Genomic DNA, 20,918 nt, shown 5'->3' on the forward strand with positions numbered 1-20,918 from the left:
AACCGTCAGTCGTAATGCATTCAGTGTTAGTTAATTCACGACAGCTTCAGAATGAAAGCTTTAATAGATTCAGGTTGAATTTTAACATGATCTCAGAACTCAAACGCTTTTGTTGTTTAATGTCTAAAAACAGCAGTAGAGATAAACATTATCATCACATACAGAGTTTAAACTGTAGCAGTGACACAGACATAATTTGATGTATCCAGATGCCCTCTAGTGGTTGGATCTTATACAATTCAGGATAAACTTGTTCCATTACATTATCCCTTAAATTATTGTTTTAAATAATTTTTATAAATGTCCAGTACTTACATATATACACAAATAAGAAGGCCTGTTGATTTCCTTATAACAAATCTACACATTTGACACAAAAGTAGTTTCCTTTATTTTTTTAAAGATCTTTTGTATAGGAAAGGGAGAAAAAGTGTGCGTTCTTCAGCGTGACACTTTGATCTTCGTCCTGTATTTGGATTTAAATATATAACAGCTTTAAATATGAGCTGCCAAAAAACGGTGTTAGCTTAAGGCTTGAATTCTAACAGTAATCAAATAAATTAAGTGTTTACACAATTGTTTTTGGCAATTCGTTACAAAATTTTTGGAGGTCCAAAAACTAACCCAACAATCAGTTTTGTTCCTGCACAGGTTACAAGGTTACAGGTTACAAGGCAGAATTACATTTAACAAGATGATGATGATATTGTTACCATACAAACATAAGAAACAGTAAGTAGGCCACATAGTGGGATATGTGCTTTCTTACTGCTATACTAGATTTGTTTATATACTTTTTCTGTTGCAGGAAAAAAGAAACCCTAATGATAACAACGGGTTCAGCTGCAAAGAGACTTTTTAAATGAATAATAAAAAGCCAGTCTGCAACTTCTAAACATATAGACACCGTGCACAGGCTGTCTACTCCTGCAGCATGCTAAAAATAACCATCTTTAACTGTCAGAAACTGTGCAACACTTGCAAAACTATCAGAGGTAGGACACCCCCCCCCCCCAAACACACACACCCTTAGCCCCCCCTGAGAGTTGTAACATGCAACCTCAGGGGGACATGTCCAGTCACTGCTGCTTCTATTTCAGGGCTGCTTAAGATTAATAAAAAGAAGACCTGCAATGGCCAGCAGCATGGCCGCAGTCATCTCCATCATTTTCCCCTCTTTCCACTTTTGATATTGTTTCTTCTGCTGCTCCTCCATGTGCTGCTTCCTGGCTTTCATGTCCTTCTCCCTCTGCAGCTGCTCACCGTAGTGAGCTTTATAAAAGGCGTCAAAATCAAACATGGTTTTTTCCCCTGCTTTGGAGAACCGCCTGGCTCTCTGTTGATGCTGCTGCTGATGCTGATGTGGCCCTGTTGATCTGCTCACACTCTCTTTGGAGGATGGTCTCCCCGCACTCTGAATGTCAGATTGGCTCAGGATGCCACGGTCATACTTCCTCCTCAGGCTGATGCTGCCCAGCACAGTGTAAGCCTCGCTGATCTCAGAGAAGTGCTGTGTGGCCTCATCATTTCCAGGGTTCTTGTCCGGGTGGTAGATGAAGGACTGCTTGTAATAAGCAGTCTTGATCTGGGACTGTGTGGCATTCATGGACACTTTGAGGATGTCGTAGTAAGCTGTTCTGCTTCTGAACAGTGGAGGAGTGTTTTTTGAGCTGCTGTAACTCCTCCGGCTGCAGCTTCTGAAGGCTGTGCAAGCTTGCAGTATGTCCGGGTGAAATCTCAGTCCACCACCTGACCTCTCTGAAGCCTGCTCAGTAAGAATAAAAACAAGCATGCAAAGAGCTCGATGCTGCTGAGAGAACTGCAAGTTGTCAAGCTGGATGGGAAAGGCTCTCCTGGTCCATGGTGTCATCCTGGCTGGGAGATTGTTAGACTGTCTGCCACTTCTGCGATGAACAAAATCAATGAAACGGGAAGAATCCATCACAGCAGATGAAATACAACGCAAATTCCAGTGTACTTGTGCACTTTCACCCGATCTCAGCCTGGAAACTTTCTCCACTGTGCATTGTGTTGCTCTTCTGTCTGACACTTCACCTCGCTCCTGGCTTGTTTCCTTTCCTTCCAGGCTGTCTTTGGGTGTGCAGCTCACGCGCAGAGGTACGGGACTCTCTCCGATCGCCACCGGTCGACTTTGGCTCTTTCTCAGCACGGTCAGCCGGTAAGCTCCGGTCCCGAACCTCTGACCGACCTCTGCCATTTCACCGACAGAGAGGAGAGGTAATGTTTGCCGGAAACCAGCTACCGCATCCGTCGACGTAACACAACGAGTAACCAATAAGACTCAATGTTTACAGGAAGTACCAGTCGTCTTGCTAAAAAAAAAATTGTTGTTGTTGTTGTTGTTGTTTTTAAGGTATTGGTATCCAACTATAAACTTGGCCTTTTTCGGAAGTTGTAGTTCTTATATAAATGTATTTATTAGTTAAATTGGTAAATGATTTATTGTTAATTTACCTACTTTTAAAAATAAATGTTCCTAAACTTCAACACCATCCGCTGTCTGTTTTTGTAAATCAGAGTTCAGATGACTTTAGAGTTATAAAATGCAGGTTGTAATATTGTGTTAATCTTTGGTTATAATAAACACAAAATGACCAGTAGATGGCGATGTCGGCGTTTTTCTTCTTTGTTTTTTCTTCTAAAAACACGAAGAAGTATGTCTTAAGTCGCTTACTTATGACGTATTCCTTCCTCACGTGTTGTGTAAACTATCACAACATAGAGATTCTTTATTATCAGCTAATTATCCAAATAAAGTCCGTTATCAGATCCGGACACACACGGTGACAGCCATGGCCTCCAGCTGTCGTCGACCTGAACATACAGCTCCTCCAGAAGTGGTGAGTGACGAGGGTTAATGTAGTCCTTTAGATGCTACATGTAGTCCTTTAGATGCTAAATGTAGTCCTTTAGATGCTTGTTTAGGTCTTTACGATTTAAGGCCATAAGAAGTTCTTTGTACCAGTCTAATGAACGATGGCTGACTCTTCACTATGTTCTAGCCTCCGATGTTTTGTTTCTTAGTCAACATGTTGAAGTCGATTATTGAGGTGATCGATCAGAAACCGAGGCTGCACTACAATCAGCTGACTGTGAAATTTAAAAGTTGGACAAGTTAAACAACTATATACTGAACTAAACACACAAAAGCTCATTCAAAGATAAAAACAGGCTCCCTGAACTCTGTCTGGAGAGTTACAGCTTCATGTTGCAGAACCATATCCATCATGTTATCTCTCCTTGCATTTTATCTTTAAACAGTTCCAGGAACAACATTTTCCTCTGAGGAGAGTTTGTGTATAGAGTGATGAACATATGCCACAGAGTCTGTACTTTTCTTCATCTTTCACATGTCTCTACTAAAACGACATAAAGCACCTTTAAGTGTGGATGTGATTCTCCCTCTTTCCTGCAGTTCTACAATGAAGATGAAGCAAAGAAGTACTCTCAGAAGTAAGTCTGCATGTTAGCTTCATCTCTATGTACTTTAGGTACAAGTGTGTTCTCCAATAATAAGCATGAAAAAGATTCAGTAGAGTCTCCATCAACCATATCAAAAAACCATAAACAAACATAACATGTAGTTTACTTTATGTATTATCTTGTATCTTAACAGATCACCATTGTTTCTACAGACTGAGTATAGAGCTATAGTCGAATAAAGATTGCATCAGTTGTCTGGGAGTTGATGTGACGTGTCAAGGTGTAGTCAAAATTGACATATTCAACTGTAACTGCGTTGTGTTGCTTCACAGCTCTCGGATGATTGAGATCCAGACTCAGATGTCAGAGAGAGCTGTAGAGCTCTTAAACCTGCCAGAGGGAAAGCCATGCTTCCTGTTAGATGTGGGGTGAGTGGGCTACACTAACTTTGTTTGACTCTCAATAAATTTGAACATGTTCATTTGCACTACCAAGATAAATCCAGTGTGTTTTAGATGTGAAGGACTTATTATCTGTCTCTCAGGTGTGGCTCTGGTCTCAGTGGGGACTTCCTGTCAGAAGAGGGACACTACTGGGTCGGAGTCGACATCAGCACTGCAATGCTTGGTTTGTTTTTTTTTGTTTGTTACATTTAGCTAGAAGTCACAGCTGATAGATCTACAACAGTGATTTCACAAGTTCCAGAAGATACTGACTATCAAACACTTAAATATAGTCTGTGATGGGTTTTAAAATGTATATATATATTATTATATAGAAAATTATGTGGATACATTGTGGGAAAAAACATTGAATAAAAACCACTTCTTCCATGACAGATGTTGCTCTGGACAGAGATGTAGAAGGAGACCTCTTAGTGGGCGATATGGGCCAGGGGATGCCTTTCCGACCTGGCACCTTTGATGGTTGCATCAGGTAAAGAAGATTTTTTTTTTTAAGGGTTGTCCCCTGCATTGATCCTTTTTTTCTTCATTTATTTAAATCTTGTGTTTGTTTCCTGTCAGTATCTCTGCCCTGCAGTGGCTCTGTAACGCTGACAAGAGATCACACAGTCCTCCAAAGAGACTCTACACCTTCTTTAGCACTCTTTATTCCTCTCTGGTAAAGTTTTCCTACATTTTATAAACAAAACCAAGAGGCCAGAATACATATAAGACTTTATTTTGATTCTTCTGACCTCTTTTTTTTTTTTCTTCAGTCACGGGGCGCGCGGGCAGTTTTTCAGCTTTACCCAGAAAACTCCCAACAGGTGAAATAACATCATGAGGATAATTTATGTAGCTTTTATTTTATTTTTCTCTCACATTTAGTATTCTTTCATCTCTTTAGCTCGAGTTGATCACGACGCAGGCCATGAGGGCAGGCTTCGGTGGAGGAATGGTGGTGGATTATCCAAACAGCAGCAAGGCTAAAAAGTCAGTACCTTTCACAAACTGTTTCTTATATATTGACATGCACAGCTGCAACTGTCTGCAATTCATTCCATCTTAATAGCCTGTGAAATTACCAGGAGCGTATTTTCAACACAAGATGACAATGACTTGTCTGTTTGTCACATTAGCGATGTGATTAAAATGGTTTGCCTGATTAGTTCTTACACACACACACACACACACATTTGTCTTTTCAGGTTCTTTCTCTGTCTGTTTGCTGGAGTCACAGGAGTCCTTCCCAAAGTAAGAAACAAAAGAGTTACTTGATATTTTGGATTTCTGTTTTTTCATCTCAGCTACATTATAAACACTGTCATCATTATCTGCGTATTTCAGGGCTTGGGAGCAGAAACATCAGACAGAAATGTTCCAAACCAGGTCCAGTTTTCAAAACAAAGGTAAAGAGATTTACAACCGGCAGAACCTGAAGGTGTAGGGTATTAAACAGTGTGATAGATCTGTTTACAAGCTGGGAAGTTTCAGTTTGTTTTCATCATTAGAGTGATTTATTTGCTTTATTCAGAAAGATGCAACTCAATGAGATGCAGTCTGAGATTTATCAGATATTTGGTTTTTGACATGGGACGATATTATTTGCATGCATGTATTTGACTTAATATACATACATTTATATTCATGCCTATTGAAATATATTTTCTTTGCTTGTCTTTTAGCTTTTTTTTATACTACAGTGAATATTATTGGGATTTAAAAAAAAAAGGATTTTTTATATTAGAATTTGTTAAAGCATGTTCATCAATAATGAAATTCTTTTTATATGTGCCGCCATTTGTAAAATATGTTTCCTATTTTCTGTGTCTTTGGTTTAAAAGAGCCAGCATAAGACATACCTGTTATTACTTTTCAGTACATTAACAAACAGGTCTCAGCCTAGACTGCTGCAGGTCCAGTCATACCTGCTTTGATGAGGGCAAGAGACCAAGATAAAAACACAAATAAAGGGCCATCGTTCTGCCCGACTTAAAACCCTGTCAGGCAGCTTTTCCTCCCTTTAACATAGTGAAGTTCGTGTTGGTTGTTTCACATTTCAAATAACAAGGTACATTTTAAAAACACCTCACCTCTCCTCCGTAAAGATGCCGCTTCAAGAACATGAAGGGGAAATCAGTGAAGAAGGGACGAGACTGGATCTTTGAGAAGAAGGAGAGGAGAAGAAGACAAGGAAAGTCAGTACCAAGACCTGGTTTATTACTTTGTGTAGAAATATTTATGTTCTAAATAATACAACTTAAGCTCTAGCTGAAACGCCTCTTAATTATCTGTTTTCAGTCCCACTCGCTGACAAATATCCTCTCTCTGTTGTGCTTTTGTTCCCCTGCAGGGAGGTTCGAGCTGACACGAAATATACTGCACGTCAGAGAAAACCTCATTTCTAGATGTGATTCATGCAGCGCTGCTTTCATTAGCGCTCATCTGTGCCACTCCACGCTCAATCGCCTCTGGAAGTGCACAGTGTTTGGACTCGGCTCATTTTTCAATTTAATATTTTAATTCAAGTAAATGAGATGCAAGAGTAAAAAGCCATTATGCCCAATTATTTTGTGATTCAGACAAGTGTTGGACAACTTGTTCTTAAAAATGTAACTTTCCATGTTGATGTGGCTGGAAGATACAAGGACAGTGATCTGTGCTGCTCACTGGTGACACCACTCAATGGGAACAGAATGGCATTTAAAACCATTTATATGATGATAAAAGTGTATGTCTTTTATCCCTGATCAGCAGTTTATTCTCAATTAAAAACTAGCACAACAGCGATTTGTGAAATATTAGATGTTTAGTTGTTCTTGAATGTGTAAGAAGTGAATGAAAAGCCTTCATATTTCTGTGAAAACTGTCACAAAAATCACCCTACAAAGTAGACAGACTATGAAAAACCACATGTACAGCACATTATTCAGACTTTGTGTGTAATCCTGAGCAAGCTCGCAGGTCATTAAGGTAATGAAGGTTTCAGAGGTAATAAGGATAAGACGAGACCTCAATCATCAGGGGAAACCCCCTTAATTAACTTTAAAATATAAACTGAATTCTGCTGCAGGTATTAATGTAATATATTGCCACAGTATTCAAACACCTCTAGGTCATGATTATATATATATATATATATATATATATATATATATATATATATATATATATGTGTGTGTGTGTGTGTGTGTGTATTGCTAAGATGAATAAAATGTTTTTACAAGTTTAAATAAAGATCTGTTAATGAAATAACATGACCTCTAAAGAGATTAAACCCCTATTAGCAGCAGAAAACTAGATGAACTATATTTTATAATTTAGAGTGAGAGTGAAATGTAACAAAGCCGTTAACGCCTGTGCATCAATATATTATATTTATACAGATGTGTCATTTTTAAATATGATTAAATTCGAGGTAGTCCATTCCCTTACTTCCATTTACGGCCAATAGAGGTTGCTGTCCGCTCTGGCACAATGGAGACCACCTGGGCGTTATCTCTAAAACCTGCTCAATTCATAACCAAATCAGACATTCTCACCAGTCGGTCAGACACTCCGTCCAAAGTGTTCAGTACCTGTTGGACTGACTTTCACGGAACGGAAGGAAACTTCAAAAGGTGTTTTTTTCCCCTTTTCTTTTAAAAGGGGTCAATGAGTACAGATTAAGGAGAAATTGGGGGCGTGTAATGGGTTAACTGCGGAAGGCCTCGCCTCACCTTTAGTCCGCGTCACCCGGCTCCGTAAAGTGGTCCCACCATCCCAGCAGCCAAACCAAAGGAGGGTATATCACTGCCTCTTGCAGCTACCAGACGCGCTTTTCGCCTCGGTCTGTGCGTCATTGTCGTGCCGGTGTCCGCCTCCATCACCGCACAATCCGCGACACAACGAGAACTGCTGAAGGGATAAGAGTGATTCACAGGCATCATGAAGGACCGAATGCAAGAACTTCGACATGTAAGTTCGTGTTTTGTTGTTTTTAAATGTTCACCACGTCCTTTTTTTTTTAATGCTTTATGATGTGTTATAGGTTTACAGACGCGTTTAATGAAAGCGCACATCCACAGTTCTGGGTGCGCGGATGGAGCAACAGTTGTGACGATCTGATGGAGGCTGAAATGTTGTGTTCTATGAAATGTAATAGGTGCAAACTGTTACCAGGTCTCACTGTGCGTTAAAGCAGGATCAAACCTGGCTGTAAAATAACTTTCAGACGTTTTATCAAAGTAAACAATTGTTTTTCCCCCCTTTCCACCGAACGGAAAATCACTTTGATGGACTCACATTCTTTAATACAATGAGTTAGAGAGATCTGCAGAGATTACGGGACGTCTGGGGGCTGGTCTATATATGGTAAAATGTAGGTTAGTAATTTGAGAGTATTCCTTAAGCATTCTCTCAGTGACACTAAACTTGTAAGTGATAAACAGTGGTTGAGATTACAGATGTGAACCTTGTGAAAACGTGTGTATGGCCAACCATGGGTGTGAGATCGTGAAGATGTGTGCCATCACGCCCATTACAGCTGTTCTATCTGTCCACCCTCCTGCGCGTTACAGAGAGTCTTATCTAAAAGCTACCCACACAGTCATTTTTTGTACTACATTTTAATATTTGTATTGCAGTTAAGGAGTCAAGTGAACCAGATTAAAGTTGATTATGTCATATATTTAACAAGATGTCAATGTCCTCATCGTTTGGCTTAACCCTTTATTATTTAGTTTTTGAAATAAAAATGTTGGGAGTTGGAACCAATAAACTGTACATGATATTTTAGTACTAGTTTTTGTAATTGTATTTACATAATGTATTTCGGAGTTATCCATTGATGAGACAAAATACAACGATTAGCCTTTTATAAGCCTCCTTGGAATGCTGCTTTTCAGCTTCATATAGGCTGCTGTATTTATGTGTCTGTGCATGTGGTGTTTAAGCGGCCATTGTCAGATCTAGGTAATTGGCAGTTAAGCTGAAGAGAGAGAAAGGAGGCAACAATTTATGTCTCTTCAGTTTTCAGTGAAGATCTAGCTCTGAATTGGTCTCAAGGGGGACAACAGCTTTGCCAACTGTGTGTGTGCATGAATGTGTGTGTGTATGTGTGTGTGTGTGTGTGTGTGTGTGTGTGTGTGTGTGTGTGTGTATTGTTGAGAGAGGCGTGTCTCAGCCATGCTGCCTCTTCCTATGCTGAGGGATGCAGTTGCACAGAAATTGAAACAGAAACCAAACAAAACCAGCCAGAGTGAACCTTACAGGGTCTACAGAAATTGCCCGCCAGCTGCTGTTTCTATTTCCTTTCATTATTTTTGATATCTTTCATGTCTGAAAGTTATGGCCTCTGACAAACCAATTTCAGGCAATCCCAACCGAATAAAATTCAGGTAAATTGCAAGTCGCAGACTGTTATTTCCCATCAGCACCAGCATGGTTAATATTGTTTTTTTTAATTCACAGCTTCAACTTAATTCAGCTTGTTGAATGTCATGTCGTTGTCTCTATGGGTCTGAAGAGCATTGAGAGGTTTAATGGTTCAGTCGTTATTCTTTTAAATACTCTGTGCCTTTATTGAGTGAGCCTTGTTTCCACCATGCAGTTCGGTTCAGTTCAGTACGCTTTATTAGCGTTTCCACTGACAAGTTGAGAATACCAATATAACGGTACTGTCCTACTTTTTTGCTATCCTCCTGTTGGGGTGCCAAGCATACCGATCCGACCCCAAATGCTGTAGCTTCAAACACTGCTGTCCTTTGATTGGTTGAAAGAATTGTAATTTCCCATGAAACAGCGGTAGTAAAGGTCAAACACAAAACTCACCATGCTTGAAAAATCTAGTGGATTTCAAGAGAGTCATTTCATGGCTGTTTTTTATTTTGCACTTTTACAACTAATGTCAGCACGTAACCCATTGACCACCTCGTAGGTGCAGACCTCTGCTTGACATTTTCCATTGATGCCTTTTGTTTAATGTATCCTGTTCTTCTTTGTTAAATTTATCAGTGGGCTAGACTGTCATGCTGCTATGATGTTACGCTATTATTTTATCAAACACGTTTGTTTTCAACACGTTACACCTCACCTAACATGTAAGAGTACGGTTGGCTGTGGAAACACAGGAGTGATCAGGCTTTACTTTTCCAAACTGTACCTAAAGCTCTGTTTCCACCAAGCAGTTCTGTTCTGTTCGGTGCTATACCCATTTATTGGCGTTTCCACGGTCAAAAGTTGGGAAAGGTACCAAAATAAGGGATGTGTACTGTCCTACTGTTTTGGTACCAAGGGTACTGACGCGACTCTAAAGGGTCCATTGTTTACTGTGTGCCTGTTGTCTTGAATGTTTAACGTACTTATAGTCAGCTACACTGCGTTGAACTGCTATGATGTCACACTATTGCATAGCTGATGTATCTATCCCCATATGGCTTATACTCCGCTTCGCAAATAAAGTTACGCTTGGTTGTGGAAACACAATCAAGATAAGGGTTTACCATACCAAACTGTACTGAACCAAACCGGACGCTTAATTGAAACTGGGCTTTATGGACCAGAGACCACCTCTTCAGACATGTTTTTTGTCTGCCAATAACTCCAAAGATATTAGATGTAAAGTTGTATGAGAAAGATATAGCACCTTTCAGAAGCCAGAACTGACGTTTAAATCATCTATACTAATATAGATGTAAGCTACTATAGCCACATATAAGCTACTATTTCAGCTCTGTAAGGGCATAAATATTATGATTTCAAGCTTCAGTTTGATGTACCTAAATGTTCCTGCTTCAATTGTGTTGTGAGATCCATGGGTTCCTTCAAAATGTTGTATTGATATCAACATTTTTAGGTGTGCTGAATATAGTAGCTGATACTTAAAGTTCTTTTAAAAACATTAGTTTTTTTGTCAATTTGGCGAACCCTGTGGGCAAAATTGTGCCTCTTAACTCTTTGTTGGTTTTGTTTTGACACATCATGATTGTATTGTTTGTCAACAGGTTGTTTTGATAGCATGCTGTTAATCGACTCATCTGACAGCAACCAGCAAGGCATTAAAATCAATATATAGAAATAATCCATCTGGAAGATGTGTTTGCTTAAGCAGCTCATAAACTGCCAAAACGAGCTCAACCCTCATCATATGAAGTTGAGGGTAGCCTTAAAAGAGTAATCGCACACTTTTCAATTTTCTGTTGAAGGGCAGTTCAGAGTATTTGATTGATAGCTGGGATTGGCAGTGAGAGCGTAACTGAGAAGTCATCTTGACCCCGACTGTTTATTGGATGAGCGCTCCACTTGCTGCTTTCATGTATACCCCCACTGAGTTTATCATGAGGTTTTTGCTTTTTTAATTTTCAAGCTTCAAAACATTTGGTGGCTGTTCTGGAAATATTATTTAGGATTTGAAAGAACTTACAGAGAAAACAACACTCAGAGAGCTATCACTTTATTATGACTTACACAATCTGCTGTTCTTGTGTTTTACACATCTGTGTTTGCAACATACAGTATCCATGCTGAATGAAAAATCCCATAAGCATATTTTTCCCACCAGTAACTTGGCACCAATTAACCAGTGTAGCTTTATTTGACTGAATCACAATGATGTGAAAACACAGCTAGGAAACATGTATGCATGAGTGAAAAGCATTTACTCAGAGCAAAATAATTGCACGTTTATTGCCTTAATGATGGAATTGTGATTTGTTGCATAGACCTACAGCTTGAAATAGTTAATGACTTTTACTGTTATTTAAATCTTAAGGACTGATTGGAGGGCATGCCCTCACTGACTGTAAGACAAAAGAGAATCCTCTGGCACTAAAAACTCAACTACTACGACTTTATGATTACAATTATAGTTAAAACAATGAATTTAAAATGACATTGTCAATGGACCTATATTAATGAATGAATGTTCATTATTGCATATTTTAACATTTGGTCTTGTAAAGTTTCTTCAATGTTGGACTTTCTGATTTAAAACTATAAAAAAAATGTTGTTCTATCTTTTCCAATTTCGTCCATGACGAAAAAGTAACCTTTTATGAAATATTGCCATGAGGGCTCATTGCTCCTGTGTCTTGATTGTGTTGTTTTCGATTCAAGCTGAAAGTTTCACTCATGCTCCAGCGTCATTCTGGCAGCAAATTATGTCGAGCTCATAACGGCATGAGGGCGCAGGTTCTGTTCCAACACTACCCATATGCACATAAAGCTACTTTATGAGCTCAGCACCTGCTCAAACTTCTGCTCATTAGCTCTCTGCCTAAAAACTGTCAGTACCAATATCTTAAATGGTCATGCAGCCTCTCCTATACCCTTGCACCTTATCCCATCACTCCCAGTCAGCCAAGCAGGGATTTGGGTGACAGATGGCTAAGATATGATTTCTTTTTCAGTCTTCTTTAAGCTCTGAATCCTAAGAGAAAACATACTGATTAGTTCATCACAGTCCTCACTCTGCAGGGGCTGTTATCAATCCAGTGTTTATTTTCTCTTTTTTTTCTCCTGACATTTGATCAGCTCTGTCTTTTTTTGCTTCTTTTCTCATCTCCTGCTCTTTTTAATAATATCACCCTCCCTCTCCTGTAATGCCTGGTTCCTTCTTATATTGTTCTTTGCTCTTTTGCGATCGGTGATTTATTACATGGCTTCCTGTCCTCCCCTGCCGTTTTTCTTACCTTTCTCCCCACTGGCCTCTTTTTGCAGTCTTCTTAGTCAGTGTTAGCATCTGGATAGGCAGCCCTTTGTCTGTGTGTACTGTGGGGACACTAACTGTCAATTCCTGTTTGGTGCTGACATGCTAACAAACAGGATGGACATATAGCAGCGACTCAGGCTCTGTGCATCTTTCTTGGATTTTTTTTTTACCTTTGACCTTCTGTGTTCTTTTTCTTGTTTGCATCCACCTCTGTTATATTGCCTTTTTGTTTTTTCTATTTTTGACCTGATCTTGACTATTGTGATTTTTTTTTTGACAGAAACAACACTGAGAAATAAAAGCCACTGATGTTGTCCTTGACTGAATGATGGTCCATGCCATAACCGAAGTGACTGTATGAGCCAAAGAAACTCACTTAATATATGATATATAAACCATATGTTACCAAGCGAAATATGTCTTTTAACCAAGCCTTTTTAAAATCTAATAGTTTTAGATCACAACTTAAAGCATACGAATTTAATTCAAACTGATTCACAACAAACAACAAAAAAACATAAAATGTGTTGTCATTCTCCTTCACTAAACAGGCGTGCTCAAACACAGTCACAAACACATCATTCATCAACACATACAGGCTGCATAATTGCATTAATGAGCCTTGAAATGAGTGTGACCGATCTGGCACTTCACCAGGGACTTGTTTGTCTCTGCAAATGAGGTGACAGTTGCATTAATGTGTGTGGGCCGCTAATAGGTATTTCTGAGACGTGTGAATGGATGGTCCATTGAGTCGTCTTGCATTATACGATGTCCTTATCTACACCGTAAAAGCATAAAAGAGTGGCTGTTACTGGGTTTTTTTTCTGTCTTCTACCTGTGATGATGTCTACTGATGAGAGACATATATATTTTGTGATTAAAGTTTGCACATTCTCGTGCTTCTCAGCTGCTCCCGAGGGATTCGCTGATGACGATCCTAATGAAAAATAATAACAACTCTGTTATCAAACCTTCCACGTCTGCTGTTGCAGAAATAGCCTCAGGTCATCTTTGTTGTTGCTGCTAAAATTCAATCTGTGATTTGCAGACCACATCGTCTTATAATGGATGGCAGCATGCAGCTGATAACGTCTCTGGTCACACCTCCTTGTAATAAGGCTGCTACTGTATGAACTGTCATTGACCTCATTTGGTCCTAATTATCTACGTTGGTCTTTGTAGGGTGATAATTCGCAGGAACTTTTTCATCAATAAGTCATCCAAAATAAAAACCAAAAAACAATTTCCCAAAAATAGCGTTCTAAAATGACACTAACTTTAGCCTATACAATTAGCGTATAGGCAACAGCTCAGGCTAATATGACAACTTTGAGTAACTTTTTGGCCTCTTAGTGAGAGATGTATGCTGTCAAATAGTTTCTTAAGTCTTTGTCAGACACTAAGTCACTTATTATGTCCTCCTGGAGTCTCTCCTGCCTCCTTGTTGGTGTCTTTACTACATACATGTTATTAAAACTATTCTTATTTTGAGAAGATGAGCTGGTAAAGCTGTACAAATTCTACCAATGTGCTTATTTTTAAACCCAAGCTCTTTTATTATTAGAGGGTAGTGAAAATAACCTATTGTATAAATAGTGGGGGACTAGTAGATGTGAAAGCTAAACCTTGTGGTTAAGACATTTTCTGTCAGTATATTTCTGAATAAATTCAACTGAAATGAAAACTTTTTCTTCAAAAATGTCCATATTTTCAAATAGAATTTATCTCTGCTTCTCTGTCTTGTATTATTCTTGCCCTGCAGCTCCCCTCCTGCTAACATGATCCTTTCTCTATACTTCCTGTCAGCCCTCCACATCCTTCCCACTCTTAGTTTGCCCATATCTACAGTATAATTGTGTTAGTGGCATATTGGTGCAGTCACAATGGTGTGAGGCACTCTAAATGAGCCTGGCTAATAAAGAGAAGGAACTGGGTTTGGACAAAGAAAGCTATGACATGAGTGTTAAGAGGACTTTTCTTTTCCCTGCCTGTGATATTTTGTTGAAGTTCTTTTGAGGCTTTATGCCTTTTTCCACCTTGCACCGACTGCTTTCCCACCGAGCTTCATACCTGTTCAGGATGGGAGTATATTACAACCTCACACAAGGATAGTATTTTTTTTTGTTAAACTCTTTGGATAAAATGTAAAGCTTGATATCAGTACCTGGTTGTGCAGCTGTACTGAGCTGAAACTATAAAAAATAACAGCTGTATACTTTATACTTTCGTGTTGCCTTTGACCATGTGTTGCCAAACTGGCGACTTTCTTGCTTAATCTGGCGATTTTCTAAATCTTGGCGACTTTTTTTTTGTCAAAAGCTTCTAGCGATAAATCTTGTGACTTTTTCTGGTGGGTCTAAAGCATGTGAAGAAATGGCCTATTTCAATGGCAAAATAAAAAACAAACAAACCAAGAGTCAAGAGAAGACAGTTCATTTGTAGTTCTAAACATATTAAAAATGTTTTTTACTTACTTTTTGTCTCTCCTCCGACATTATTCTTCTCTCCTACAGCACCTATTACAATAACATGCAAATTTCCAATTACGAAAATTAAGCAATGACACCATTTAGCGACTTTTAGGACAGCCAATAGCTTCTTTCCTGACCGAAGAGCATTTGAGAAACTGTTTATTTATTAAATTTTAAAAATGTAAAGATTTTTTAAAAGAATTAGCAGCTCTGTTTGTTTTTGAAGGGCAGGAGAACTTGGTTATAATTTGGCTTGTGTTAAAACCTAAGAAATGATTCATGATAAGGAAATCATAACCTAAAACCAAGAAAAAGTCCTCATCAACAAGCTAAACTTAAAAAGATTCGTTTCATGTTCTACTGGCCTGATGTTGTTGATGTTTTAGTTGCCACCAGATAAATGCCCAGGTATCAACTCTTCTTCTATTTTGCTCGAAGCAGTTAGCTGTAGCAGCCATAATACCTGCAGCTAGCAATACAGTGCAGCTTCTTGTTGGAAGGTTTATGAGTCGTGAATTTGAAATGATTCACGAGGAAAGGAGTCGCTAGCCTTCACACCTATACTCACAGAAGCAGCTCCTAAGTTTTACTAATAAGGGAGGCAGATATTGTTGATATATGTTACTGATATTCAATTCCTCACTGAATCATCACATAACATGTTAACAAGATAAAACAGAAGTAAACATCCCCTATTTGGGAGGTAAAAGTGTGTCTGTGAGGATTTCACCTCTGACCTGAAATACATTATTATTGATTTGTAAAAGACTTGCTATTATCACATTAGAAGTAATTATTTAACCTTTGATTGTGTGGCACTTTGTAAATTTGTATGTAGGCATCTGTAAATGGCTGCACTTTAATGATTACACTGTTGAAGGTCATGGAGATGTGAGGGAGTGAGAGGACAGGGGGATGAAAGAAGAGAAAAATGCATGTGGACAACCAAGACGTTAAATTAAATGTCATTCAACCCAAACTGTAAAAAGTATGATTTTTTTTGATTACCTATAGGCTGAGCATAAACCATTTGCATTAAACAAATGTGACTTTGTCCTAAAATATGAGCATCGATATGGAGATAGATGGTGGGTTGTTAAAGATGAAGACAATTATGAAGTGAAGGCGTGGGACAAAGTTAACTGAGTCCATTCTGTGTGGGCTGCTGAGATCCACTAAAAAGAGACGAGAGAATGACAGACAGGAAAGAGAGAAAGAAAAATGAATAAGAATAAAGGGGGAGGATACATAGGAGGAGTGTTGGGGGGGAAAGTAAAGTGTTGAACCACTTCTACTGTTTGATGCTGTAGCCCACATTATTATATTACTTCTGCTCACTGATGGCAGAGCCGATCAAATCCTCCTGATAACCTTGCACAGATCTTTTTTTAATGTTTGTGTGGAGTGCAATATGTCTTTGCTTGAAAAACGTGATGAACCAAAACTAAATAAGTATCTCAGTCAAAAAGCAGAAGCTGCACGTTTGTGCTGCATTGTTGCTGAAAAATGTTTTTGAAAATAATTTATTCCTCTGTTGCTCTCGCAGGGATCCAACTTAAGCCCTGTTTCCACCAAGCGGTTCCGTTTGGTGTGTCTTGGTATGGCACGCATTTTGTGGCGTTTCCACAGACTAAAGCCGGGAAAGACCAGTACTGTCCTACTTTTTGGTAGCCTTCTGTTGGGGCACAAAATATATCGATTCAACCCTAAAAGGTGGAGCTAAACACTGCAGTCTGTTGATTGGAGATCCAGATGTTCTTACCATCTGTTTCTGGATTTTTTTGGAGGAATTTTGTCCGAATTTCTGTTTTGTGGGAGATTTTCAGATATTTTTTGTGATGGAAAATTGGACTGTCTGTTGGAAATGTAAAGGAATGTTTGCAGAGCTCACACATCAACCCCACCTGACTGGCATGTTAACATACAGCAGTTAAAGATGCAAACCTCCCATGAGTTTATGGAGACAAAAGAGAAAACAGATAGAAAACAACAACGTTTAGGAATGCAACACCTGCCGAGGGATTGATTTAGCCTACTCAGTTTCCTTTTAATGTCCATAATTTGTCGTAAGACCTTCATTACTTTTTTGTGTCTATGGGTCATGTAAACAGTCAATTAAGGGAGGCTGAAATTGATTTCTGCTGTCTGGTCTTTTTTAAGGAGTGCCAAGTTTGTTGAGACAATTATTAGAAGCAGAGTGCGACTGTTTGGATCTGCAGTTGTAAACTTGGCAAAACAACAAAATGGATTTTCTTCCCTGTGATTGCTCCCATATTTCTTTCTCTTTCTGCTCTCCAGGGCATTCATGTGTTGAGAAAACATTACAGTAGCACAAATATGTCTAAGATTTAAAACAAAAAAAGGAGTGTATTGATCCGCACGTCCACATGAAGCAATGCATTACATTATTTTTTCCCAGCTGAATAACATCTGCAAACAGCTCACAGTTATTGGAAGCACAGAATAAGAGATTGGAGACTTGTTGATTGTCTTCACAGATTGCTTCTGGTGTTGTTTCCAGTAAGGAGACAGCACAGTAATGTGTACAAAACTGACTGAGTTTTCCATTTGGCCAGCTTGATCTATCACGTCCTGTGTCCTCTAATCACCCATGCTGCTCCTTGGTTATGTAATTATCCTGTCTCGATCTCCTTACACTGAGTCCTCCTCCTTTTCCATCAGCCGCTTATTTACTCTGACAGTCATTCAGTCAGCTGACCAGCTGGGCGATCAGTCTGTGAGAGAGATGGGTTTGTTTGTGGTTTTGCTTTGTCAGCTCTGTTTAACGATTGCTCTGCTGATTTAATCCCATAATTTACTTTTCATCTCTTTTTTACTGTATATGTTTATACTGAAGAAGCATGATCTTTAAGCAGATTGAATAGTGACCTTTAAACTCCACTCATAAAGTCACACAAGATAGAAGCTAAGTTCATACGCTTAAAATGAAAGTGAGAATGAATTTCCATATGATTCTGCCACCAGCTGTTCATGCATACAGCATCATATCCTAGATTTCTCGGTCTGTAGGAGGTGACTGTCCTGAGGGTTTTGAGCTGGGGAGTGGTTGGCTATTTTTGTAAGCAGGGTGTTTTTGAAGCTGAATGTGAATATCTTCGGGAGGAGCTGTATGAGTTTTGACAATGAGAGTACACAGATTTTGGCTAGTTTTCACTTTTTTAAAAGGCCATTGGAGGCTTACGTAGTATAGAAGTAGAGCGGTGTATTGGCTAAAGGAACAGTGTCTCACTGATAAATCATAGAACATACCCTTACTTGTATTTGCAATTAAACCCTATGGTGCAGGATGAGGGAAGTATCCACAATATGCCCCAACAAAAAAAAATATGATCTTAAACTCAAAAGTTTTTAGCGACAATGTTTTTCTGTTGTTATCAGCAGAGACTCTGCTGTGAGTGAAGTGATTTGACTCTGTAGCCTGGATGTGTATGAGAGGCAAAAAGCAGTATAGGATAACCAAAATAGAGCCAAGTCATATGTGGTGGTGATGGTAGAATGATTCAGGATTCAATTAGGAGTGGACTTCTGAGAGATAAATTGCAGGTAAATGGGATTGAGGATGGTCCCAAGGAATCAACAATTGAATTAGAGCAGCAAAGATGACTGGAAATGGTGTCAAAACCTGGTTGGTTAGCATTGAAAGAGTTAATGCCATGATGAGCTGGTAAGTGGAGTAAGAAGATAGAGACGGATAAAAACAATCTTAACTGACAGACTGGTTCTTGTGAGGCATCTTATTTCTTTAAGTTGACATGTTAATAAGTCCGATGTGTCAGATTATGTTACCACTCTAATTTTGATCTGAGTTCTATTTACACGCTAGCAACGCATCACAGTAATTATTGCAAATTTGAACATGATTGAACACCACTATATTAAAATTCAGTTATTGTTTTAATTATGTTTTTGGTTTTTATAGCAAACAGGAATATGAAATCAAATTTTCAAGTAAGTGTGTGTGTGTTTGTGTATAAGTGAGCACACATAATGGATGTTAGCTTGCAATATTATGATAATAAATCTGGTTATGCTCTCAGTGTTCCTCTGTGCGGCTGACTGATTCGTTTGAGTAATTTCTAAAAGGACAGCAGGAAGCTGCTTGAGCTGGCTGTAATAACAAGATGCAGGAAACAACTCTGTTTTAATATAGAAACACAGAAAGACAATAAAGTGCTGCCCACTGGGGTCTCCATCACTACTGTAACCTTCTTGTGATTTTCCAGGATAAAACCAGGAAATGGCTGTGAAAGCATTGTTGTCGTACACATTAACATAGACGATACTTCTCTCTACTTCTTCTCTGCAATTACCACTTGCACTGCTTTGGATAATTGTGCCATGTTTGTCCGCTCCTTTATGAGAATCCAAGAAGCCTGTAGTCTCAATCTTTAGACCCTTAGGGTATCGTTTTGGGATTATATTAGCCTCTCAGAGCAGCTGACATTATGTGTAGCCAACCATTAGCAGTAACAGACTTCTGACCAAGGTTCCCTTTTCCAGGTGTTGCCATGTTGTCATTCTGAATAGTGACTACGAGAAGCAAGGAACAGGTGTTGTTGAGAGACATCGTCGATTGTTAGCTCCACTTTCATGCACTTGCCCCTTGAAAGTAATAATTCCTCACCAATGTGTGACATCACTGAGACTTCGTCCATGTTTTCTACTGTCTCTATTTTGAAGTAACGGCTAGATATCACCCGTTGGTGTCTGAAGAACAATTATTAAGCTTAGCCAGGGTGGTTGCCATGTTGGAAATGCTCTTACTTTTGGTCTATATAGACACAGGCGAGGTAGAGTTGGGGTGGGCTTTTCACCTCCTGGCAAAAAGCTATAATGCATCCACCTGTCAGTCAAATCAGCGACAGCCCTGGATTACACCTTATCAACCGAAACTCCTTAAGTTATATAAAAGATTGTCCCTGGTACAGTTCTTATTAATATAGATCTGAGCAAGAGAGCAAAACCGTTTTTGTATCAGGCTGTAAACATGTTTTCACTTCTGTAGAAATGGGCATTTTAACAAGCGCCTTTAAGGGGTCCCTTGGCTTTTCAACCAACTCAAGAGGAAATGCAAGGTAGTTTCTGTTTGGTTTGAAGACATATATTAAAGATAACAGTCATTTAATGATTGCCAATGGGAGTCATCTACAGAAGATCCTCCCGTTTTGCTCTCTTTGGGGACTGTGGATCATATTGTAGATAACTGCACACACTCTGTCTGCTTTGTCCCTTACTCCTCCACTTTTGGACTGTATTTGCTTCTTATCCTTTGTTACACTGGATATGCAGCTGCTGTCATTTGTCTTAATGGAGCTGACTTTGTCACCATAACAACTCTCTTGTCTAATAATAGTAGACCTCCACTCCTGCTGGACAGTTTTTTACCTGAGTGTGAGGCCCAGAGGCAAAGTGACATCTCAATGGGGGGACTGGCTTGCACAAGCTGTGTGTGTGTCTGTTGGATATCACGGTGTCAGCTGTAGTGTGTGTGTTTCTGTGCTTGTGTCAGAGCATCTGCTGTGTGCGAACACTCCAAGTCCAAGTCTGTACGCTGAGGAAGGAGTTCAGCATGTAAATCCTCTCCCAGCCTCAGCAGGAGCTTCAGATCTGTGTGGGTGGTGGGGATTTTGGGATGCACCACTCGATCTTCTCCCCTTCTGACCACTCAAAGTAAAATCTCCTCCTCTCTGCAGGAGACGGTCTCTCTGTGGAGGAAGAAAGCACTCCTGGTGATATTCTGAATCCCTTCTAGTCCTCCTCCTCCTCTGCCTCCTGCTGCTGTTGCCTCTTTTCTCTCTGCTTGTAATAGTCAGCAGTTCCTCAGATGTAGTTCATTGCCATACCAAC

The 20,918-nt window shown here is 39.3% G+C and overlaps 3 protein-coding genes across 4 annotated transcripts in view; 2 read left to right on the forward strand and 1 right to left on the reverse strand.

Moving 5' to 3' along the window:
- Positions 1-367: 367 nt before the first annotated feature.
- On the reverse strand, positions 368-2,398 carry dnajc30b (DnaJ (Hsp40) homolog, subfamily C, member 30b). The gene has a single exon (XM_079353409.1). The coding sequence runs from the start codon at positions 2,216-2,218 to the stop codon at positions 1,097-1,099; it is 1,122 nt and encodes a 373-aa protein (XP_079209535.1). The 5' UTR covers positions 2,219-2,398; the 3' UTR covers positions 368-1,096.
- Positions 2,399-2,650: 252 nt separating this feature from the next.
- On the forward strand, positions 2,651-6,691 carry bud23 (BUD23 rRNA methyltransferase and ribosome maturation factor). The gene is made up of 12 exons (XM_079354569.1): positions 2,651-2,861; positions 3,437-3,474; positions 3,777-3,872; positions 3,989-4,071; positions 4,284-4,380; positions 4,470-4,566; positions 4,664-4,714; positions 4,795-4,880; positions 5,096-5,141; positions 5,235-5,296; positions 5,996-6,085; positions 6,241-6,691. Exons 1-12 carry the CDS (start codon positions 2,814-2,816, stop codon positions 6,293-6,295), a joined length of 849 nt encoding a protein of 282 aa, XP_079210695.1. The 5' UTR covers positions 2,651-2,813; the 3' UTR covers positions 6,296-6,691.
- Positions 6,692-7,381: 690 nt separating this feature from the next.
- Positions 7,382-20,918, forward strand: part of LOC306830406 (syntaxin-1A-like) — a 50,987-nt gene continuing 37,450 nt past the window's right edge. Inside the window, exon 1 of one of the 2 annotated variants that reach the window (XM_079353874.1) lies at positions 7,382-7,844. In XM_079353874.1, coding sequence (XP_079210000.1) covers positions 7,815-7,844 — 30 coding nt within the window. In that variant the 5' untranslated portion in view covers positions 7,382-7,814. The remainder of the gene's footprint in view (positions 7,845-20,918) is intronic. The other variant, XM_079353873.1, reaches the window with a different exon arrangement.

This window comes from Symphodus melops (assembly GCF_947650265.1).
Source record: "Symphodus melops genome assembly, chromosome: 10".
NCBI lineage: Eukaryota > Metazoa > Chordata > Actinopteri > Labriformes > Labridae > Symphodus > Symphodus melops.

Excerpts from the sequence above, each read along its gene's own strand:
- dnajc30b (XM_079353409.1), bottom strand. The coding sequence starts at position 2,218 with ATGGCAGAGGTCGGTCAGAGGTTCGGGACCGGAGCTTACCGGCTGACC.
- bud23 (XM_079354569.1), top strand. The coding sequence starts at position 2,814 with ATGGCCTCCAGCTGTCGTCGACCTGAACATACAGCTCCTCCAGAAGTG. Across the intron at positions 4,567-4,663 it reads GCACTCTTTATTCCTCTCTG|TCACGGGGCGCGCGGGCAGT; the intron begins GTAAAGTTTTCC and ends TTTTTTCTTCAG. Across the intron at positions 6,086-6,240 it reads AGGAGAAGAAGACAAGGAAA|GGAGGTTCGAGCTGACACGA; the intron begins GTCAGTACCAAG and ends GTTCCCCTGCAG.